Here is a 21,895-nt window from a genome sequence, read left to right as displayed (position 1 = left end):
TACGCAGGCTGGGGGCCGAGGAAAAGGATCCCACCCACCCCCCACCTCCACGCTTCATCTTGCACAGGTTTTTCCATTCAATCCTACCCACAAAATGATCTTTAACATTTGAAATCATGTAAAATGTCAATAGTCCCATTTCCTCGGAAGTTATTCTTGAATGTGCAGTAAAGTTTAGGCTGAAAGGTTAATATTCCTTTATCAGAAGGCTTGGAAGGAACAGAAATCATCATTTATGTTCTTTGCTACTTTGAAAACAAATGCAGAAAAGAGGACAACAAAAAGCCAGGAGAACGTGTGTGTGTGTGTGTGTGTGTGTGTGTGTGTGTGTGTGTTGTTTTTTTTTTAACAGAGAGCTTCAAGATTAACAGGCCACACTAGAGACTGCTCAAAACACTAAGAATCCGCCCTGACTTCTCATTCACATGGTGGACCAAGCACATTTACATCCCTGGTCTTTTGAAAGCCCTGGGAAGTGTCAAAAAAGGAGCACACAAAAGACACTACATTCAGAAAAGCACAGGGAGCCGGAAGGCATGGAGAAGAGAGTACCAATCCAAAGAATGAGCATTAGAACAGATAAATCAAAACCGGAGGATCTGAATACCAGCAAATACTGGAGATGGTGGGCAGGGAGATGGTGCAACCACTTTAGAAACCTCTGGCAGTTTCTTAAGAAGTTAAACATGTTTATATCCTAGGAGTCTGCAGTTCCACTTCAAGGGCCTCATTCAAGAAAAGTGAAAACAGTCCACAAAAAGCCTTATACACCTTAATTTTAAAAAATCACTTTCAAAAGAAAAGCCTTATACACAGATGTTCTAGATGTTCTTATAGCTTGATTTGTAATAGTGCAAAACTAGAAAACCAAATGTCCCAAAACAGGGACACTCATCAAGGAAAAGTAATTGCAGATACATTCTACAACCCTGAAAACATTATGCTGTGTGGGGAAAAAAAATCAGACACAGGGGGCGCCTGGGTGGCTCAGTGGGTTCAGCCGCTGCCTTCGGCTCAGGTCATGATCTCAGGGTCCTGGGATCGAGTCCCACATCGGGCTCTCTGCTCAGCGGGGAGCCTGCTTCCCTTCCTCTCTCTCTGCCTGCCTCTCTGCCTACTTGTGATCTCTCTCTCTCTCTGTCAAATAAATAAATAAATCTTTAAAAAAAAATCAGACACAGAAGAGTAAATATTGTATGGTGCCATTTCTATGATTTCTAGAAGAAACAAAACCAACCGAGGGCATAAAAATCAGATCAGATCAACTGTTGCTTGGTGTGGGGCTGTGGGGCTGGGAGGGGCTGTAAGATGACTGAGCATTCACTGGGTGTAACCTATACCTCAATAAAAGAGAAGTTTAAAACTTTTTGTGTACTTGGTTTTAGTAAGATTCTCAAGGATTTCTTTTACTGAGGTGTAAGTGAAAATCTGAATACTGGAGCATTTTCGTGCGTGTCGGCTGCACCTCCACAAGAGAGACACTTAAGAACTACACTAGAAGAAAAGAAACCAAACACTATTGAAGCACAGAAAAGAAGACCTGGACAAGTGGAAAGGCATACGAAGCTTGTGGCTGGAAGGACCCAAGCTCAAGAGGACGGCAGCTCCCCAGAAGGAGAGGCAGAAGCTGGGTGGAAGCCCCACCCCCCCTTCAAGTCAGGGCGAGAGGACACTTAGAAAAGGAAGGGGGAGGGGCCTACTGGCTACTCCCCTCGGCGTCCTCCGCACACCCACCCCCTCACCGCAGAGAAGGGGGACATCTCCCCTTGAAAGAAAGGGAGCAAGTCGGTGAGGAGGAGCTTGCCGACTCGCCGGCTCGCTGACTCGCTGACCACCCACAGCCCCGCGCGTGTGGCCCTTCACTCTCTACACTGTGCCTGCTCCCAACCTCCTGGCCTGCGGTCCACCTCCCAGCCCCGGGGAGAGGAATCTCAGCTGAGTCTCCACTGAGCAGACACCAACAATCAGTAGACACTAGGGGGAAACCAGCAACTTCCTTTCATTCATCCAAGAAATGGTTATCGATGAGCATGACACGGTGCCCCGCTCTGGTCTCGGCCCTGGGGGAATATCGGCAGCCAAGGCGACCACAAGTGGTGTCCTCGCAGAGAAGGACTCTATTGGGAATGGAATATTATCCGTGCGATGGAATATTATCTGGCCACAAAAAGGAACAAAAGCCTGAGCCACGCTACAGCCTATAAGAGCCTGGTAAACCTTACGCTAAGTGAAAGCAGCCAGACACAAAAGGCCACACACTGCACAACTCCATTTCTGCAACACATGCAGAATAGGTACGTGCCTAGACACGCAGAGCTGCTTAGTGGTGGCCAGGGTCGGTGAGGGGGGGACGTGGCGTGCCAAATGATGGCTCCTGGCCTCCCCTCTGCATCTGGGATGATGCAAAAGTCATGCAACTAGACAGAGGGGATGGTCACACGAACTCTGTGTGCGTCCCACATGCCACTGAACTGTACGCTTTAAAGGGGTGAATTTTATAAGACGTGAATCGTAGCTCCCTTTTTTTTTTAAAGCCATAAAAAGTGAAACTGCATTTCAAGATGACATGTTCCCGGCGAAGCCGGTGTGACAGTGATTCTACTCAGACACCACGGGGAACCGGACCGGAGTCCAGGTGCCTGGTCTTCTATCCACCGCTGGCCTGCGTAATATGGAGAGGGAGAAAGAGCGAGAAGCAAGCAAGCACCAGGGCGTGAAGAGGAGGGATAGGGTAGAGGTCTTGCTCACTATAAATACATCTGGCCTCTAACCAGGGCCCAAGCCTGACGGGCCAAACATGAACAGAGTGTACTTCCAGGGGCTGCTGTGTCTTGCTTAATCGTATTTTCCCAATGACCTGGGGAGGTTTCCTATAAAGGAAAATCCTTCAGTGAAAGTTAACCAGAAAGTTAGCACAGGAGGACTTACTCACCAAACACTGAAGGCAAAGACGTCCACAAAGGAGGTCACTCACACTGCCTGGCGGGCGTCAGGGAAGGGTGGCAGGGGAGCTGGGTTCGGAAAGGTGAGCGGACATTCTCTGGGAGCAGAGGTGGAGGACCTGGGGGCCTGAGACCTGTTGAAAGGGCGTACTGCCAACTCCTCCCTTTCTTGCCCTCCCATTTTCCGAATCACTGTGAACCACCTCTTGCTTGACTGTTTTGCATTATTAAGTAGATGTCTCCAGAAGGGTTCCTGAGCGAATATGTCGCTCCTAAAAAGCATCACATTTAATTGTAATTTTTGAGATGATTATAGATTCACATAGAGTTATAAGAAAGAATACAAAGAGAGCCCGTGTACACTTTGCCTTTCTCCCCAAAGTCATATTACACAAAATTGTGGCCCAGTCACACTCGGGATGTCGACATTCACACAATCCACTCATCTCATTCCGGTTTTCCTGTCTTCATTTGCTCTCAATGGGTGGATTTATTAATTCCATACAGTGTTCTCATAGGTGTACCTTTGCATGGACCATCACCATAGTCAAGATAAACAACAGTTCCACGGCCACAACAGCGCCCTCGTGCTGCCCTTCTGGAACCCTACCCACCTTTCTCTCACCTTCCCTCTCCCTTCTCACCTGCCCCTAACCACTGATTTGTTCTCCGTCTCTAGAATAACATTTGGGAATGTTGCAGAATGGGAATAACGCAGTAGGTGCTCTTTTGCGCAGTGTCACGGCTCTGAGAGTCCGCCAGGGCGTGGCGGGTCAGTGCTTTGTTCACTTTTATTGCTGAGTACTACTCCCCGGTTTGTTCACCTGTAGTGACGCCCGTGTTGGGGAAATACAAAGAAAGCTACTGTTGACATTTCTGTCCAGAAAGCCTTATGCTTTTAAGAAGGCCTTTGTTTCACCTCTCTAGGAGAAGGACAACTCGGATCCCACACTTTGCCCCGCAGGTCTATGTAGAGGTGCTGCCCCGATGTCTTCTGGTACCCAACACCGGCATGAAGAAGGGAGAGATGAATCTGGCCTCTCTTCCCCTAAGAGGGGACTTGCATGTTTAAGAAAATGATCAAAGTTTTTACAGCTCTTGTTCATGGAGGCAAAAGCCTGGCTTTATTCATGGACTCTCTCTCATTCATTTGACAAATATTATAAACACCTTTTATGTGCCCCACACTGTGCGAGGTCCTGGGAATACAACAGTCAACAAAATAGACACCACCACCACCCCCGCCAAATCTTGTCTTTATGGACCTTATATTCAATTGGACTAAAAGAATATTATTCTTTTTTATTTTTAAAGATTTTATTTATTTATTTGACAGACAGAGATCACAAGTAGGCAGAGAGGCAGGCAGAGAGAGAGAGAGGAGGAAGCAGGCTTCCTGCTGAGCAGAGAGCCCGACGCGGGACTCGATCCCAGGACCCTGAGACCATGACCTGAGCCGAAGGCAGCGGCTTAACCCACTGAGCCACCCAGGCGCCCCTAAAAGAATATTATTCTAAAACTATATGAATTTTCAAAAATTAGTCAACAAGAGAAAACCTAAATTAAATTAAAAGAGGGTTTGGGAAGCTTGCTGGTAATGAAAATAATCAAAAATCAGCTTTGTCAGATGACAACCACCATAACTTAGGAAACTCAATGGGAAAAGGAGAGACCATTTACAACAGGAGTATATGCTGTAAAGTACTTGGGAATTAGTAACAGGAAATGTGAATTAAAAACACGAAGAAAGTAAAAACAAACAAACAAAAAACCACACAGAGCAAAGAACTAGAGAGGAAAGCCCTGTGTTTGGATGGGAAAATTCAATACTGTTAAAGAAAAAAGAAAAAAACCCTGGCTCTTCAAAAGCCAATGCGATTCCAATGGAAATCCCAATGGGCTTTTTTTTTAATATGAAAAGTTGACCCTACAGTGTATTTTACTAGTATGTATGGATGGAACACATGGGGAAACAAGTCATTTTTAAAAAGAGTCATTTAAGAAAGACCTGCTCTCCTGTACCCCTGGGGCAAATAATACATTATAAGTTAATTAAAAAAAAGAAAGCCCTGCTCTATCAGATTCCAAAATTCATCCTATGTTTAAATTAGAACAACATCTAAATACATTTTAAATTGCAGTACATGAATGACCCAGCTGCATCACTGCTGTCTACAGACCATGCTCATCCCCAGAGTCAATCCAGTCTGGGGCCCCCGGTCTGGGCATCACTAGTCTAGACATTTCACACCACCGATTTTCACTGATCTGCTCCATGCCCCGCTCCTTGCATTGGCTGCTCACTGCCCAACTGATTCAAGCGGTGCCCTGTATGCATATTCCCAAAGAAGCCTACAGGAAGGAGAAGACTCGTGCTCTTCCTTCTCTTTCCACGCCCCGAGACGGGCCACCGGCATCAATGGTTTGGGACCTGCTATTTCAATAGTCAACTTTAAAGATTTTTTTTTAATTATTTGAGAGAGAGAGAGAGTGAGAGAGAGCATGAGAGGGGAGAAGGTCAGAGGGAGAAGCAGACTGCCCGCGGAGCTGGGAGCCTGATGCGGGACTCGATCCCTGGACTCCTGGATCGTGATCTGAGCTGGGAGGTTGCTTAACTGACTGAGCCACCCAGACGCCCTCGATAGTCAATGTTAAAAAATGCATTTACCCTGGTGGCCTTAGTGAAACCTTTTGGTAGACTGTTGGGGCAGACAACATGAGCCCCATTCCAGTTTGAGAAACCAAGGGAGAGGAGGAGGAAGTACCGGAGAAAGGGCAGGATGAACGCAACCTTGAGCAGGTTCTCGGACGAGGGGACAGAAGCACGGAAGGAAACGTGAAGGCCTCACTGTGAGCTGGGGCAGGGGCCGGCTGAGCTCTGGGCCTCCTGGTGGACCCTCTGTGCTGGACTTTCACTCAAGGATATGATCCAACAAGCACGTTAAAGGATGCTCAACTTCATTAGTAATTAGGGAAACGCAAACCAAAACCACAATGAAACACGACCACACACTCATTAGAAGGCTTTTTCTTAACGACCCCCCCCCCCCAAAAAAGGAAAAGTAAAAGGAAAGAAAGAAACACAATGAAATAAAAGTGTTGGCAAGAATGAGGGGACCAGAACCCACACAGACCACTGGTGGGAATGTAAAATGATATGGCGGCTTTGAAAAACAGCCTGCCAGTTGTTTAAATAGTCCAACAGTGTTACAATATGGCCTCGCAATTCCACCCAAGAGAACTGAAAACTTAAGTGCACACAAAACACGTACGTAAATGGTTATTGCAGTATTCGTAGGAGACAAGCGGAAACCCAAACATCTGTAACTGACGAACGGCTGAACAAAATGCTACGCACACTGAGGAATCCTACTTGGCCATAAAGAGGCACGAAGGCCACACGTGTGCTAGAACACAAACTAGCTCTAAGAGTGTATACACTAACAACTCAAGAATCTCAAAGATCTCATGCGTAAGTGGCTTATATCCATTGATATTTAGGATATTCAAAATTAAAGCTGAGAAACTTTAGAACACAGGACAACACAAACACATCCCATTAGCCCTCAGAGCACTGATACCGCATGTCACATCAGCTCTGGAAAATGCCAGTGTACACTCATGAGAAAAGGAGGGTGCAGCAGGCAATTCACAACTTAAGTGTTACGAAAACAGACCTCGTGGACCCCCCCTGAAAACGTCTCCAAGGGTCCCCAGACCACAGTCTGGGAAAGTCACTTTCCAGAGACACTTTTGCCCATCTGCGTAAGAACGCTCACGGCAGAAAGTGACACAAAAGAACTACAAACACACACACACCTCATTAGCAGTGTGGGTGGAAAGAGGCGAAACACCAAAGCCTACACACAGTGTGATTCCGTTTCTGTGAGGTTAAAAGACAGGCCAAACTAAACTGTATTATTTAGGGCCACATACATAGGTGGTGGAAGTATAAAATGCACAAAAATCAGGCTGGTGGTCACCTCTGTCGGGGAGAGGGGACTGGGATCAAGAGTGGGCACACAGGGTATTGTCAACATTCTGTTTCTCAATCTGCTTGGTGAGAACAGAGATTTTCACTTTAGGCGTGTTAGTGTTAGAGACCTCACTTCTCTGTATCTCCATTTCCCAATAAAGGTAAAAGATGTGTACACAGTTCAATGCCAATCATGTGCCATAGGTATTTCTGCAGAACAAATACTACTGAAATACCACATTCCAATATGGGAACACTGCCCAGCCCTGGGCTCTGGAGGTAGCATTTGCTCCACACTTCCCTGCACTTCCCAAGTTTACCATGAAGAACACACATGACTCCCATGACCATGTAAGCACCTGGTGTTGTCAGGCTTATCATTTTTAGCCTTCTGGAGGGCATGCAATTTTATCTTATCATAGTCTGATTCGCAGCTCTCTGGTGACTAATGAGGTTAAACATCTTTTCATGTTTGTTGTCCTTTTTGATTTCCTCTTTTATGACTGGCCTAGTCAAGTCTTTGGCTCATTTTTCTGTTTTTTCCTCACTGGTTCTCAGAAAATCCTAAGATGTATTTAAAAAGACAAGGCCCCCATCTAAAAGTGCGACTAGTGAGGAGCAATGCACCGGCCGGCCGGGCTGAGCCATCTGTGCAAATCCGGGCAGACGGCAACCCCCTAAGGCAACTAGGGACAGATCTGATGTAACTAGGATGAGCTCAAGGTCACGGAGGAACCTAGAGTCAGCTCTAGCTGAGCTCAAGGTCACGGAGGAGCCTAGAGTCAGCTCTAGCTGAGCTCAAGGTCACGGAGGAGCCTAGAGTCAGCTCTAGCTGAGGCCAACCACAGACTGGCTGTGGGCGGATCTCCTCCAACATGTCTATCCGGAAGCAACAGCACGAGAACAGAAAACTTCAGGGACTCGTGAGGAGCACTGAGAACAGAGGGTGGAATTACAAAGAATATGTGGGTCTCTAGGGCAGTGGGTCTCAATTCAGGACAGTTCTGTCCACTGGGGACATTGGGCAATGTCTGGAATCATCCTGGGTTGGCAAGATTTGGGGGGGGGGGGTTAGAAGCCAGGGATGCTGTTTAAATAGCCTGCCCGAGCCCATGGAAACATCAACAGCGCCTCCGCCCCAGACAGAAAGTGTGCATCCCTCCGCGGCAGGGCAGCGGCGCCGGGGTGTCTGACTTGGTGAAGCATCTGCCTTCAGCTCAGGTCAGGGTCTCGGGGTCCTGGGCTCGAGCCCCACGTTGAAATCCCAGCCCAGCAGGGAGTCTGCTTCTCCTTCTGCCTCTCCCCCTGCTCATGCTCTCCGTCCCTTTCTGTATGTGTCTCAGATGAATAAGTAAAATATTTTTAAAAGAAAGAGAAGAAAAATAGCGGGGGGGGGGCACAGCAAATGCCCCGGGCTGCCCTACCTTAATGAAATCATCCAAAGCCCTTGAATGTCCCACTCTGCAAGCACTTCCTGGGGAGCTGCAGGCTGGGTGCTGTGCTCCCCCTCCCGTGGGGAAAGCCTGTGCCAAGAAGGCCCAGTCAAGCCTGGACATCCATCCCCATCCCCGGGGCAACACCTTGAGAGCCAAGGACATGACAGCAGAGGGAATGAAGAGGCAGACTCAGAGCTATCAACCAGGATTCAGGATTCAGGATTCAGGATTCAGGATTCCCTAAAGAACCAGAAGACAGAGGAGGCAGCATTTCATCTGGGACCTTGCAATCCCAGGGGATTCGTGTGACAGTTTGAAATCATAGCTAAAAATTCTCTGACATCCTTCCAACAAGAAGGGGGATAGATGTTCTCACCTTCAACCTGGACCACCCTTAAGTGACGCACAGCCTACAGAATGCAGCAGACGGGTTATCGCGGGACTTCCCAGGCTGAGTCAGAAAAGGCCAGGCACACACCTCACAGAAACAAAAATGGGTGTTTGAAGCCTTCAACACAATGTTCACAAGAACACGAAGCTCAATGGTCAAAAAGTAGAAATGGTCCAAGTGTCCATCAGCTGAGATCAGGCCTGCAATTCTCAATGTGGAAAAGCCATGAGACATTAAGGGACCCCGTGCGCTGCAGCCAACCTGACCTGAGTGCCAGGGAGGCCTTGTCTGAGCCAGGACCTGGCAGTAGGGGGCACTCACCTGCCTTCGAGGAGCTTACAGCTTTCAGCCTGGTGAGAAAGGGGCTGACGATCTTCTAATGTGTCTTCTAGAACACAGCACCCCTAGACCCAAAGAAACACCTAACAGCTCTGTTTACTTAGTTCCGACCAATTTAAAGTGGTGGCTAGTGTGGGATCTGACACACACTGATGCGTGTGCCTCAAAACTTAAAACCATCTACAGCATCACCCCGAGTTCACGGCCGTGCCCCAGCGCGCCTGCGTACACAGTTCAGGACCCACGGGTTTAGTCACGGGAGGCAGAAGCAAGGACTGGAGGTGGGCTGGGCGAATATTTGCCATGGTTACTGTCTGAGCTCCGCCCTGCAGGAGGCCTATGCAGCTCCTCCAGCCCTAACTACCCAGGACGCCAGGATCCCCTGCCCCCCCTTGAAGTCCCTGATGGAAAACATTCCCCATGTTGCTTCATCACCCTTTGTTGGTCTCCCCTAATGTGGCCCAGATTCTGCAAATAGCCCTTTAATTACATGTTCAGTTGCTGTGTGCAAGCAACAGTCCTTGTGCCAGGGATCGTTCTAGATACTAGTGACAAAGCAGACAAAAACCAAGTCCTTTTCCTCATGGAGCAAAAGTCTAGTGGCAGAGACAAGACAGTGGGCAAGGCAGCAGGCAGAAAATACCAAACTCAAGCTGGCTGGAGACAGAGGGCTATTCTGCCCAGTTCAGGTGGGGGGGGGCCAGGGACAGCCTAAGGTGGGGGCATCCGAGAGGCAGGGAGGGAGAGGACATGCACCTACTTGGGGAGAAGTACTAGAGGCCCACTAGAGGCCAGCCCTGGGCAGGGGTGAGAGATGAGGCCAGAGAACAAGGTGGCCCCACTCAGTTGGGACTTGGAGGCCACAGTAAGGGTCTGCACTTTATTTTCATTACAATTCAAAGCCATCAGAGGGTTCTGGGCAGAGGGACAAGAGGACTCAGGTTTCTAGGTCACCTGGCTGCGGGGTAGAGACTGAACTGTAGGGGGCAGGAGTGGACTCTAGAGCACCAATCGGGAGGTCACTGCCAGGGGCTCCCAAGAGGAGGAATGGTGCCCAGCTAAGACAGGGAGCCAGGGAAGAGGGGAGAAGAGGAGGGAGTCTGAAGCATTCTGAGGGTGATCACAACCTAGTCTGCAGACAGATCAGACGTGGGGTTCTCCTCCCTGGAGGAGCGGCCAGAGCCACCAGCAGGATGGGGCTGCCAGTCACTCAGGTGGGAGAAGGCTGGAGGGGATGAGCAGAAGTTCACGTATGCACGTGAGCCCTTCTGAGATGCCTATTCGCAGGGGTAATAGTCAAAAGAATTTAACACAGCTGCACAGGGCATGAACCCCATGCTTGCCAGATTTGGGGAAAGGATGGGGAGGTCCGGGGATGCTACTAGGGGAAGGGCCAGGATTCCATTGCTGGGTGGCATGACCTGAACTGGAAGGACTTCAGTAACCTAAACACTAGCAGTGCCCCGGCCACCTCAGAGATGCTGAATGCGCCTGGAGGCCAAGAGCTATCACAGCTGGGGATAGAAACCGAAGAATCACAAGCACACAGAAGGAATTTAATTTCAAGCCACGAAGCTGGTAAAAGCATCTGGGAAGCAAGTGTAGGTTAAAAAGTCCACCAAGGGGGTGCCTGTGTGGCTCAGTGGGTTAAAGCCTCTGTCTTCGGCTCAGGTCATGATCCCAGGGTCTTGGGATCCAGCCCCAAATCGGGCTCTCTGCTCGGTGGGGAGCCTGCTTCCTCCTCTCTCTCTCTGCCTGCCTCTCTGCCTACTTGTGATCTGTCAAATAAATAAATAAAAATCTTAAAAAAAAAAGCAATAAAAAAGTCGACCAAGGATGCCATCAGAGGTGTTCCCCCAGGCCCAGAGCTCAGAGAGGGGACAAGTGCTTCAGGGGGGAGGGGTGATCAGAGGGTGGCAGGTGTCCCTCAGGTTTAGCAACAGGAACCCACTGCTGACCCTGGCCAGGGGCACGTTCAGGGGAGGGGGGGGAAGCAAAGTGTTGGGAAGAAATGAACGGGAGCCCCAAACTACAAGCCCACGTGCTATACTGTAGGTGATGAACAGAAGATTAAAACGTGGTTTCTGTTTGTTTGTTTTTAGGCACTGCTTTGGATTCTTACATTTCAAGCTGGCGTGCGGAGCCAAATGAATGAATGATAAAAAGTAAAAAAGCAATCGCTCCTGTCAAACAGCCAGAACTCTGTAGGCAGCCAAAGGGCTATAAAGAGCCCCTAAATTAGAGCTGTTTCTGCTCATTCGGACGCTGGGCCCTGCTCATGAATTCATGAATTCTTATAGAACCCCGTTAGGCAGGCAGCCTCTTATCCTTCTCGGCCTGTCTGGGGAACCTAACTTTCCTAATACCTTGACCACACACCACCTGTTTGCATTCGCAATGACTTGGCTACTCCCCACAATTCTGCGGGTCCAACAAAAGCAGAGATCAGCAGCCTCCTGGTGCAGATAAGGCAAATGTCGCCAGCAAACGGTGGGGCCACGCTGGAACGCAGGCTGTGTTAATTCCGCCACCCCAGGCTAGCTGAAGCAGCAATAAAAATGAAAAGAAGAATGTCAAAATGAGCCCATGCCTGGGCACTATTTTTGGTGGTAATGAATTCCACACTGCAACAGTATTTCCTGCTGAGGGGACCGTCTCTAACTTGGAAAGCAATTCCAAATGAACCACCTGGCACTGCCAGCCAGATGTCGTCTAGCCTCTCCTTTAAACAGATGTTCACTGAGCAGGGGCACCGCTCTCGGCAGAAATCAACCACAGGGGCGCCTGGGTGGCTCCGTGGGTTAAAGCCTCTGCCCTCAGCTCTGGTCATGATCTCAAGGTCCTGGGAAGGATCCCCACATGGGGCTCTCTGCTCAGCAGGGAGCTTGATTGTCCCACCCCACCCCCCACCGCTCCCGCCTCTCTGCCTACTTGCGATGTCAGGTTTGTCAAATAAACAGATAAAATCTTTAAAAAAAAAAAAAAGGAAATCAACCAGAGTTCTCCAAGTATTTTGGTTGGTTTTAAAGCTGCTCCTAAGGAGTCAGAGGCAGGGGCGGTGAGAAAGGAGAGCTGGCGGCTCCCTCCTCCTCAGCAAAGGGGCAGGCATGGCCCAGTGGCTTAGCCAGATCGAAACCCTGTGTCTGGGGACGCCTGGGTGGCTCGGCTGGTTAAGCAACTGCCTTCAGCTCAGGTCATGATCCTGATCAGCCCGATCCCACATCGGGCTCCTTGCTCGGCAGGGAGCCTGCTTCTCTCTCTGCCTCTGCTTGCCATTCTGTCTGCCTGTGCTCGCTCGCTCTCTGACAAATAAATAAAATAAAATCTTTAAAAGAAAGAAAGAAAGAAAGAAACCCTCTGTCTGTCCTGGGGGCCCAGACCGCACTCTGCTTCAAGCAGCCCTCAGGACTGGGGAGACGGAAAAGGCCTCTGGGCAGTGGGCACGGCAGCCCCCGCTCCAGTTGCCTCTTGAAGCAGTTTTTAAAACACCAAACCCGAGCCTAAGGAATGTAGCTGTACCCCCAGGCCCTTGGAGGGGATTCTTAGCACCCACTGGCACACCCAGAACACCCCCGCAATCCCTCAGTGCACAGTGGGGATTGACTTAAGACTGCAAATCAGAACGATATAAGGAAACCTCACAAGCTAGTTTTTTCAATGAATGAAGAGCAGGCTAGTAGCTACCCCTTCGTTTTACTGTTGGTTGCTGTTGCTGCTACAACAAATTTCAACAGATTTAAAACACTTTTTTTTTTTTAAATCTTCTAGTTCTGGAGGTTAGAAGTCCAACACAGGTCTCATTGGGCTACAAGCAAGGTGTCAGCAGGACTGTGCTCCTTCTGGAAGCTCTCAGGACAGTCCACCCCCTTTTCCGGCTTCTCAAGGGTGTGTGTACATCTCTTGGCTCCTGGCCCCTCCGTCTTTGGGTCAAATCTTCTATCATGTCGCTCTCCGCTGACTCGCTCTAGCGCCTTTGTCTCTATCTTCCCTATTTAAAGGATCCCTGTCTTTCAGCTGGCCAAGATAACCCAGGGGAATCTCACTCAAACGCCGCTGATTACCTACCACAACTCTCCCTTACTCGGAACCTGACAGCCACAGGTGCCAGAGATTAGGGCATGGCCCTCGGTGGGAGCCTAGCACAGCTCCGCCTCTCCGTTCGGAACACCTACTTTCGTCCACGCAGTTGCCACACGTTTTGGTTAGGACACATTTAGGATGACTTTAAGCTTTTAGAGGCAAACCAAGGCTGACCGATCAGGGGACTTACGAGCAAGACTCAGGCAGAGCAGAGCCTGGGCTGGGAGACAGGAGCCCCTGTGGCCAAGCCTCTCCAAGCACGCGGAGATCAGCAGAGGATTACATGCCAAGGGCGAAGAGGAGGGGTGGACACACAGCAGGAAAAGCACCAACACCAGGTGGTGGAAGAGTCTAGAAACTCAGTGCACCTGGAAGGTCTCTTTCCTGAACTCACCAGAACCCAAACCGGCTCCTCCCCACAAGCCCCTCTGAGCAGCCAAAAGGCCTCCTCTCACTATTGGAGAGAGAGGGATCTACTGGGTCCCCATCTCTACTGGAAATAGCTTCAGCCCCTTCCTCAGTCCCTGCAGAGGCCAGAGGCTGGCTCTCAGGGCATTGTTGGGGGGAGGGGTTAAATAAACATGTTGGAGCTCCCTTGCGTCCAAAATGACAGAGGGGGTGGGGATGTGACCTGTGACAGCAAGGAAGGGACCGAAAACCAATCAAAACATGTGACACTAAAAGGCCAACTGTCCCCAGACCCTGTCAGTCCAGGGCAATGACTGCCCTGTACACACTCAGGGGTGATGCAGCAGCTCTGGGCCAAGCCTGTACGCACCCCTGTGGCGTGGGTGGCTCATACCCAGTATCCAGAGTAGGCCCCCCGCGGGGCTTCTGCCGGGACCCCAGCCTCGCCTCTCAGGGCCCCCGGCACGTGGCACCCCCTCTGCTCTCCTCTCTCCCCTCCCGACCAACCCCAACCCAGGGACCACAGGCTGCCCCGACTCTCATTTGTTTTGCTTGAACTACAGCGAATTTTTACTAAATGGAGGTATAAGTCATGCACCGTACAGCGCACCCTACAACTGAATGGTTCTTAGCACATTCACAAGCTTGTGCAACCATCACCTCTATCTAGTTCCAGAACATTTTCATCAGCCCAAAAGGAAACTGCACTCACTCATCAATCCCTCCTTGTTCCTCAGTTCCCCACCCCCAACCCCTAGCCTCTGGTGACCACTCACTCATCTACTGTTTTGTCCCTGTGGATTTGCCGACTCTGGACATTTCATATAAATGGGATAATATGTGGGCTTTTGTGTCTGGCTTCTTTCACTTCGCATATTATTTTCTAGGTCTGCACTGTGTATTTTTAAATTTTAAAACATGGCTTGGAATGTTTTAGGTAACGTGAGTAATAATTACTAACAGAGGTCACTGGGGCATCCATGTGTATTCAGTCCGCCAAACAACCCCATGAAGTGGATGTTGTGGTTATCCCCATTATACAAATGAGGACACTGAAGCACACAGCAATTAAATGACTCACTCCTAGTAGCGCTGGCCAAGCTTGCTCCAAAGCCTGCACTCTCCCTCCGTCAGCTGGGCTCCTTCTCTTTAAGGGGGCAGGTACTCAGCAGCCAGTGGCTTGCCCACACATTCGTCACCCTTATTCTCGGCTACTTTCCATGTGTCTGTGACCTGCCCCATCCCTGGAGGCATCTACATTTGTGAATCCTGAGTTCGAGTCCTAAAGCTCGCTGGGCTGCTCATTTTTCATCTGAGAAACGGGTTACCACCAAGTTACTGTTTTTAAAGATTTTATTTATTTATTTCAGAGAGAGAGCATGCGCACATACACGCACAAGCTTGGGGGAAGGGGCAGAAGGGGAGAGAATCCCAAGATGATTCCAAGTGTGGAACCCAACGCGGGGCCCCATCTCACAACCCTGAGATCACAACCTGAGCCGAAATCAAGACCTGTATTCTCAACCAACTGAACCACCCAGGCGCCCCACCACCAAGTCACTTTTCAAGGTCATATGTGAGTGCCCATAAAGGACACGAGAAAAGGAGATGGGTCAGGGTGCCAACCCTTCCGGGTGGTTATGAGGGGTCTATGTGGGTGGCGCGCTGAAGGCCCGGTGCATGCAAGGCACTCAGGAAATGGAAACTCTATTATCATTACTGCCCACCTGCACCACTGGAGACTCCTCTCCTCACTGCACAAGAGATCAGCTTCCTATTTCTGTAGGTGAATACAGGCACCATACTTGTCATCAGAGGATTTTTTTCAGAACTAGTAAAATACACACTGGACTAAATAGACCTCCCAAATTAGAACAGGGATGACTTGGTAACCACGCTTTTAAACTCCTGGAAGCCTGAAGCCTGTCTCAACTTGCCAGAGCCCGAGTTCTGTGTGCTGAGGGCTGCTGGTCTTTCTCGGTCACAGGTCACTACTGACGACTGGGACCAGGTATAAAATGGCTCTTGCACAGGCCCACCCACTCCACCACTGTGAGGCTCCAAGAGAGGCAGCTCTCAAACTGCAACTGTCCAGACTCCCAGAGCAGCAGCAATTCAAAGCCCACATTTGTCATGTTGTTTTGCACAAAAGAGCCACAAAGCAAGTTCCCCACCTTGAAGCAAAAGGTTCCTCCGGTTCAGTTCTCTGAATTACAATCAAGAAGATCACTAAGGAGTCGTCTTATCCGGGTGGGATCCTGGCTCAATCTCTTCCAAGCTATGTGACCAGGGTCCCGGCGCTAATATCTAACCAGCAAAACTGTTGAGGCAACTATAACCACCAAGCTTTGTGAGGTGCCTCGCACACTCCTGTTCCCCTCAAGATGCCTTTGTTGTTGCGCATAATAGGGCCAAGCAAACCAGGCAAGGTTCAGAGAACATTCCCAAGGCAGGAGCGCGGCCTCCAGGTGCTTAGAAGCAGGACTGTGCAATCAGACAAGCCTGGGGTCAAATCTTAGCTCTTCCCTGGGCCTCCATTTCATCTGTAAAATGGTTACACTGGTTCAATTTCCTCTGCCACCTCCTAAAGCATGTAGTATAACCTGTGATGGCGAAAATCCGAGACCTGCTGATTTCCCTTCCTCCCCTTCTCAATGTGCATACCATGGTGAAGACTTCCAGAAGGTATCCTTGAAGGGAGTATCATTTTTCTAACTTTTCTGCACTTCCACTTTCAACGTGAGCCAATCAAGTGACCAGACTTTTTCCCATAAATGCATCATAACAAAATTAAAATGTTAACTCCCAAGAAGCAAAATGAAACGGAAAATTCAACAGCCCTGTAACTTGTTTTATTTTCCTTCGTGGCACTGACAATGTATTACGGAGATTGTGAGATTCTTGTTTGTCTTCTACCCCCCCCACACCAGGACATTAGGTCCATGAAGAGACAGTCTTAGTCTTGCTCGCTGCTGCATCATCTGTGTCTGGAACAGAGCCTGACACCTTTGCAGAATACTGAATGGCTCTTCTTGTAGCAAGTCCAGAAGGGCTGCCCACATGAGAAACATTTCCACATCTTTTGCAAAACTGCCTGAGACTGCCTACTGTTTTCCAGTGTTCCCCATAAGTAACATAAATCTCACTAGAACCTAACACGAGGACAAAGTTTTGTTTTTGCTGAGCTCATGTTTTTCACGAGCTGAATTTGCCTTCCTCGTCAGGGAGCTCAGAGCATAACTCTGTGTTCAACTGCAGTGTTTTCCTCAAACCTCTTTCTGATGTGGAGACGGGATATAAATAAGTGTAAGAAGATTCTGTCTGTACACGTCGGAGGGCCTATTTTTAACCATGCACTGCATTTATCCTAAGATGCTTCTCAAACTTAAATGTGCCTGCGAATTACCCGGAGATCTGCTTAAAATGCAGAATCTGACTCAGTCGGTCTGGGGCGGGGTCTGAGATGCTGCATTCCCAACAAGTCTCAGGTGATGCCTATGAAGGCCCTGGGCCACAGTCCGAGTACTGAGGGTTTAGGAAACTTGCTCCCTTGATTCAACAGCATTTCTCTCTCCACCTCCTTGGCAAAAGTCGCCCATGCTCCCTACCCCCCACCCCGGGCACCAGAAGCACCTGGGGAGCTGGTCAGACTTACAGCAGATCGCTGCCCCCCACCATCCCGTCCCCGCAGAGATCCTGACAAAAGGGGGTAAGAATGCGCCCAGGAAGCTCCCCAGGTGCTTCTGCGGTAGGGGGCCTCGAAACACATTTTGAGAGGCCCCGCTCAAGGGAATGAGTGCGCTCTCTTCAAGATTTTCCCAGCAGCAATCTCCTGGGGACAGCTGTTGTCACCAGTGGTGACACCTTGTGCAGGATTTTAAATGGGATTTTTATTCCGCTGTTTCTAGCTCGGTCCCCCATCTCCGACCACACGGATCGCGGCAAGGTCAGAGTCCCCGCGGGCCCGGGGTTCGCACCCCCATTGCCCCGCACAGCCCCGCCCACCTGCCCGCAGCCTCCGCCGCAGGCCCGCGAGGCGGGGGCCGGGCCGCTCATGCGCAGCACGGGGCCGCGGGGCGCCGAGCTCCCGCCCTGCGGCCCACAGGGCGGGGTCCCCGCGCGCCCCCCGCCCGCCTTACCTCTTTGGACCAGAGTGGCCAAGGAGAAAGCGAGGCAGATGAGGAAAGCCGAGCGCCAGACCACCATGGCTGGGAGCGCGGGCGGAGAGGCGCCGGAGGAGCGCAGTGAGCGCGAGAGCGCCGGAGGGGGAGGTCAGGGAGGCCGGGAGGCCGGGAAGGCGCTGGGACCGAGGAGGAGGAGGAGGAGCCGCAGGGGGAGGAGTCCCGCCGCCACGGCGGGGCCCCGCCCAGAGCCGGCGCGCGCGGCCCAGCCCCGGGAGGGCGGAGGAGGGGCACAAGCGCTGGCGCCCAGGCGCTGGCGCCGGGGGCGCGCTCGGGGCGCGCCCGGCCGGGGCCCGGTGAGGTGGGGCGGGGCTGCGACTGTGGCGCGAGGGGCGGAGCCAGCCTGCAGCCCCGGGGGCGGGATCGCTGAGCGAGGGGCGGGGCCCGTGGCTCCCGGAGGGTGGGGCGGCCTTCGTTGGGGCGAGAGCCCGCGCGTGGCGGGTTGCCCGCGGGCCACTTCACCCCCGATGCTCCGGAGGCGCGCCTGCGGGCCCGAAGCAGTGTGTCCACAGGGGCAGAGGAGCCGGAGGCGCGGGCGGCCAGGGCGTGCGGGGATTTCCACTCGGCGCGCCAGACTCCTCCCGGCCCGGAGCACACGGCAGGTGCGCTCTGCCAGCCGGGTGACCTTGGACAGGGCTCTTCCCCTTCTGGACTTGGCGTCCTCCCGGTAAAAGGCTGTTTCCTGGGAGCCCCTCCAGCTGCGGCCCCGGGACTCAGCACCCGTGCTCTAGCCCCAGTCGCTGGGGCTGAAGTCGCTTTTCACTGGGCTGGCTGCCCGGCCCCTCGCCGATCCCTGCGGGAAACTGTAGGGCAACCCCGTCCGGAGATGAAAGAAAAGAGCCGTTTTCGTGGCAGCCCGCTGTTGGCAAACAGCGGCACGACTCGAGGAAATGAGTCCAAGGGCGGGGGCGCCAGGGCACGCTGGGGGTGTGGGGGGGTTGCGACCTTGGAGCCGCAGCGCCGAAGACCCGGGGGTTGGGAGGGAGGATGAGTGGGAGAGACGGGGTCAGCTCCCCGCAGGCTTTGAGGATTGCGCTGAAAGCGCAAGTTCACCTCTGCAGCGCCGCTGTACCCGGTGATCGACAGACGCGCTGCAGCCCTTTCCCATAAAGCCCCGCAAACCGAAGACCATCTCCGGGGCTGGGCGAAATCAGATTCCAACACTGCCTTCAACAACAGAATGCCCGCCGCAGCCTTTGATGTGAGCACCCTCAAGAAGGGTTCCAGCTGCAGCCGGCTTTCCAGGACAAAGAGTGAGCCCCACTGCTCTCCAGAGTGGCAGAGCGGCGGCGTAGAGCCTGCCCTGCCAGCCGGCGCTCTGAATCCTGCGGCTGGCAAAGCAAAACGTATAGAGTGAGTTAATACCTTAATTTTCAGGCAGTACTTATCCTGTGGCACTAACTAGCTGGAGAGTTAACGGAAATAGCTAGTCCTTACTGAACACACACTATATACGCGGCATACTCCGGGCATTTTACCCCTATTTTGTATTTCTCACAACTTCATGTATCACCTCAATAATTAATAAGGGAAAAGGAGTGAAATGAAGGTTCTCTGAATTTGGGGCAGTTAACCAGCTACAGTCCCCACAGTGTCAAAGAGGCAGGAGGACCCCTAGGAACCCCAGTGAGTGCATGGCTAAGAGCATGGGCTTTGGAGCCGGACAGGGTTGAGATCATGGCTAGAGCCAATAAGGTTGTGTGGAGGATTAGCTGATACGGTGAAAAGTGCGAGACCTGAGACAGAGTGAGCACAGAAGCGGTCTTGTTAGTCCTGGAACTTAGTCCTGGAACACCTAAAGAAATATGGTTACTGCGAACTTGAGCCGTGAATTCCAGGCTGCAAGTATGGCCCCAACTTTCCCAGCAACTCATGGGTGTTCTGGGCCATTCCCTGGTGCCTTGGCCTCGGTGGCCCCATCTGTACAAGGAGGGCACCAGACGTCATGGGCTGGAGAGTCCCTGCAACCTCTGAGGGGCAAACCCTAGCACCTATCTAGTCCTCCACACTGGGGAGGCATGAGGAGGCGAGGAAAAGGCAGTCACCAGGCAGTAGAGAGTCACACCCAACTGGACCTTTACCTGCTAAACAGGCAGTAGAGCTGCCCAGATCCCACCAGCTAAACCACTGGCCACAATGTAACAACGCAGCAAAACTATTCTCTGCCTCAGGGTAGTAGGCCAAATCCAGCCCACCTGCCTGTTCCTACAGCCTGCAAACTAAGAGTGGTTTTTGTGTTTTTCAGTGGTTTAAAAGATCAAAAGAAGGTTATTTTGTGACATGGGAAAAATAATACAAAAGGCAAAGGTCAGGGTCCATGAAGTTTTGTACGAATAGCCAAAACCCATGCATTTCTGTATGGTCTGTGGCTGTTTTTGCACTACCAAACCAGAGATGAGTAGTTGCAATAGACACCATGGACCCTGCGAAGTCACAGTATCTACCACGTATCCCTTTCCAGAAAAAACTTTGCCAGCTTTCATTCTAGTAAACTGAGCCATGACAAGGATGAATATTAACAGGTGATGGTGTGGGACTTCAGAGTGTGCTCCTCCCAAGCAGGGGATGAGTACTGGAGAGGACCTAGGAATCAGAACCAACAGAAAAGGATGATGCTTACCATGTGCCAAAAACCACCCATTCAAAAAGAAAAAGAAGCCATTAATCAAAATACTGCAAGTGTCTGAGGTTAGTTACCATATCAGATAACTCTCCCTATTATAATGACTCATCTGGGGTCCAATTTGTCTCTCAGTCTCTTATAAGTTAGGTTAGTGTGAGTCTCAGAGGGCTGATGGCACGGAGGCCCTGATCCTGCCAGGCTGAGGTCCCACCCAGAAGTTGATGAGCCCCTCAGTCAGGTAGCTGCTACTCGACTACATTGCAGTTGAACGTGGAGTTGATTCACATACAGGAAATTTGACGCTTAGAAACTGGGATTCGATGCACCACCATCCTGTGCCATATGTGCAGACATACAGACACTCCCTGCTACCACTGCACGTGGGTGCTGGGACCAACTCCTGGCCAAGCCCACCTCGGATTCCACACCAGCCCCTTGACTCCACCCTCCTGCTACTGTTTGCACCTTCCTGAACTTCTTCTCTCCTTAAAATTGTCACCAGTTGGAAAGCCATGTGGCCTGACAAGCACCTCTCCCAAAATGCCCACCTCTCCTCAGCTCTCACCCAGACAGGAAAGTGGTGCCCAGACCAACGGCCAACAGGCTGGCCTGAGGGTAAGAGAGGCATAGATGGGGCTGGGATGGCTGAGGTAGGCTTCTGAGGGCTAGCTTCTCATTCCGCCACTTCCCAACCTTCTGCCCCCCCACCCCCACAGCACAGCATATCCTTAGGGAGATGTGTTCTAATTTCCAAAATAGCTGTATGTCACTATCACAAACCCCTCCTTGCTGTTGAAGGTACTCATCTGGGACGCACCACTGTCCATGGCAGGAGTGTCATTTCCTGGTAAACCTCCCCCCCGCCGCCACCACCACTGATAGTGGAGCACCAGAGTGGAGAGGGAGTTCACATGCCAGCAGGGTCACGGACAAAGCCTTTGTCCCAACTCAAGCTCACCCTTTGGCCCAGGGTCCCAAGGCTGCTCAGCTATGCCCATAGCTTCAGAGGCCCTTCGGCAGCATCCTCTCTCCTCCCACAGCTTTGGGCTCTAATCCCTCAAATCAGACTGGTTTCTGGGGCCTGGTTCCATAGCAGTTGGGAGAGGGACACCACACTCTCCACTCCTGCTCCCCGTCGGTGCAGGCCGACTTCGAGACAAAGACTCCTGGCATAGCAATGGGAATGCAAGCAGCAAGCTGCAGGGTGGGGGCGCCCTGGGCTGCAACAGTTCCCAAGAGGCAAGTCTTCACGGGTCCCAGGCAAAATAAGAAAAATGTAGTTGTTGTGGCAAGTCCCCCCCCCCCTCGCAAAAGTTACAGTACTGACCTTTATTCTGAAATCATGGATTTTTGTGTGGTACACAAAAGTCCTTTATTTCACGAAGAGATGGTAGTGTTTGGTTTAATGAGCTTATTTTGCAAAATAAAAAGTTGGCAACTGTATCTGTCCCTAAATTAAAAGAAGGGAGGAAGGAAGGAAGGAAGGAAGGGGAAAGAAAGGAAGGAAGGAAAAGAAAAA

The 21,895-nt window shown here is 51.2% G+C and overlaps 1 protein-coding gene across 7 annotated transcripts in view; it reads right to left on the bottom strand.

Annotated features, from left to right (window-relative positions):
* CD99L2 (CD99 molecule like 2) overlaps positions 1–18,087 on the bottom strand; it is a 95,935-nt gene extending 77,848 nt beyond the window's left edge. For 2 of the 7 annotated variants that reach the window (XM_082716548.1, XM_082716546.1), the window contains exon 1: positions 17,712–18,064. In XM_082716548.1, coding sequence (XP_082572674.1) covers positions 17,712–17,778 — 67 coding nt within the window. In that variant the 5' untranslated portion in view covers positions 17,779–18,064. Of the gene's footprint in view, positions 1–17,711 lie in introns of all 7 variants that reach the window. The other 5 variants (XM_082716550.1, XM_082716551.1, XM_082716549.1 and 2 more) reach the window with 4 other exon arrangements.
* Between the last annotated feature and the right edge of the window lie 3,808 nt (positions 18,088–21,895).

The sequence above is a fragment of the Mustela nivalis genome (assembly GCF_964662115.1).
Source record: "Mustela nivalis genome assembly, chromosome: X".
Classification (NCBI taxonomy): Eukaryota; Metazoa; Chordata; class Mammalia; order Carnivora; family Mustelidae; genus Mustela; species Mustela nivalis.
The sequence above is the reverse complement of the archived record's forward strand: the minus strand, read 5'-3'. Positions and strand labels throughout refer to the sequence as shown.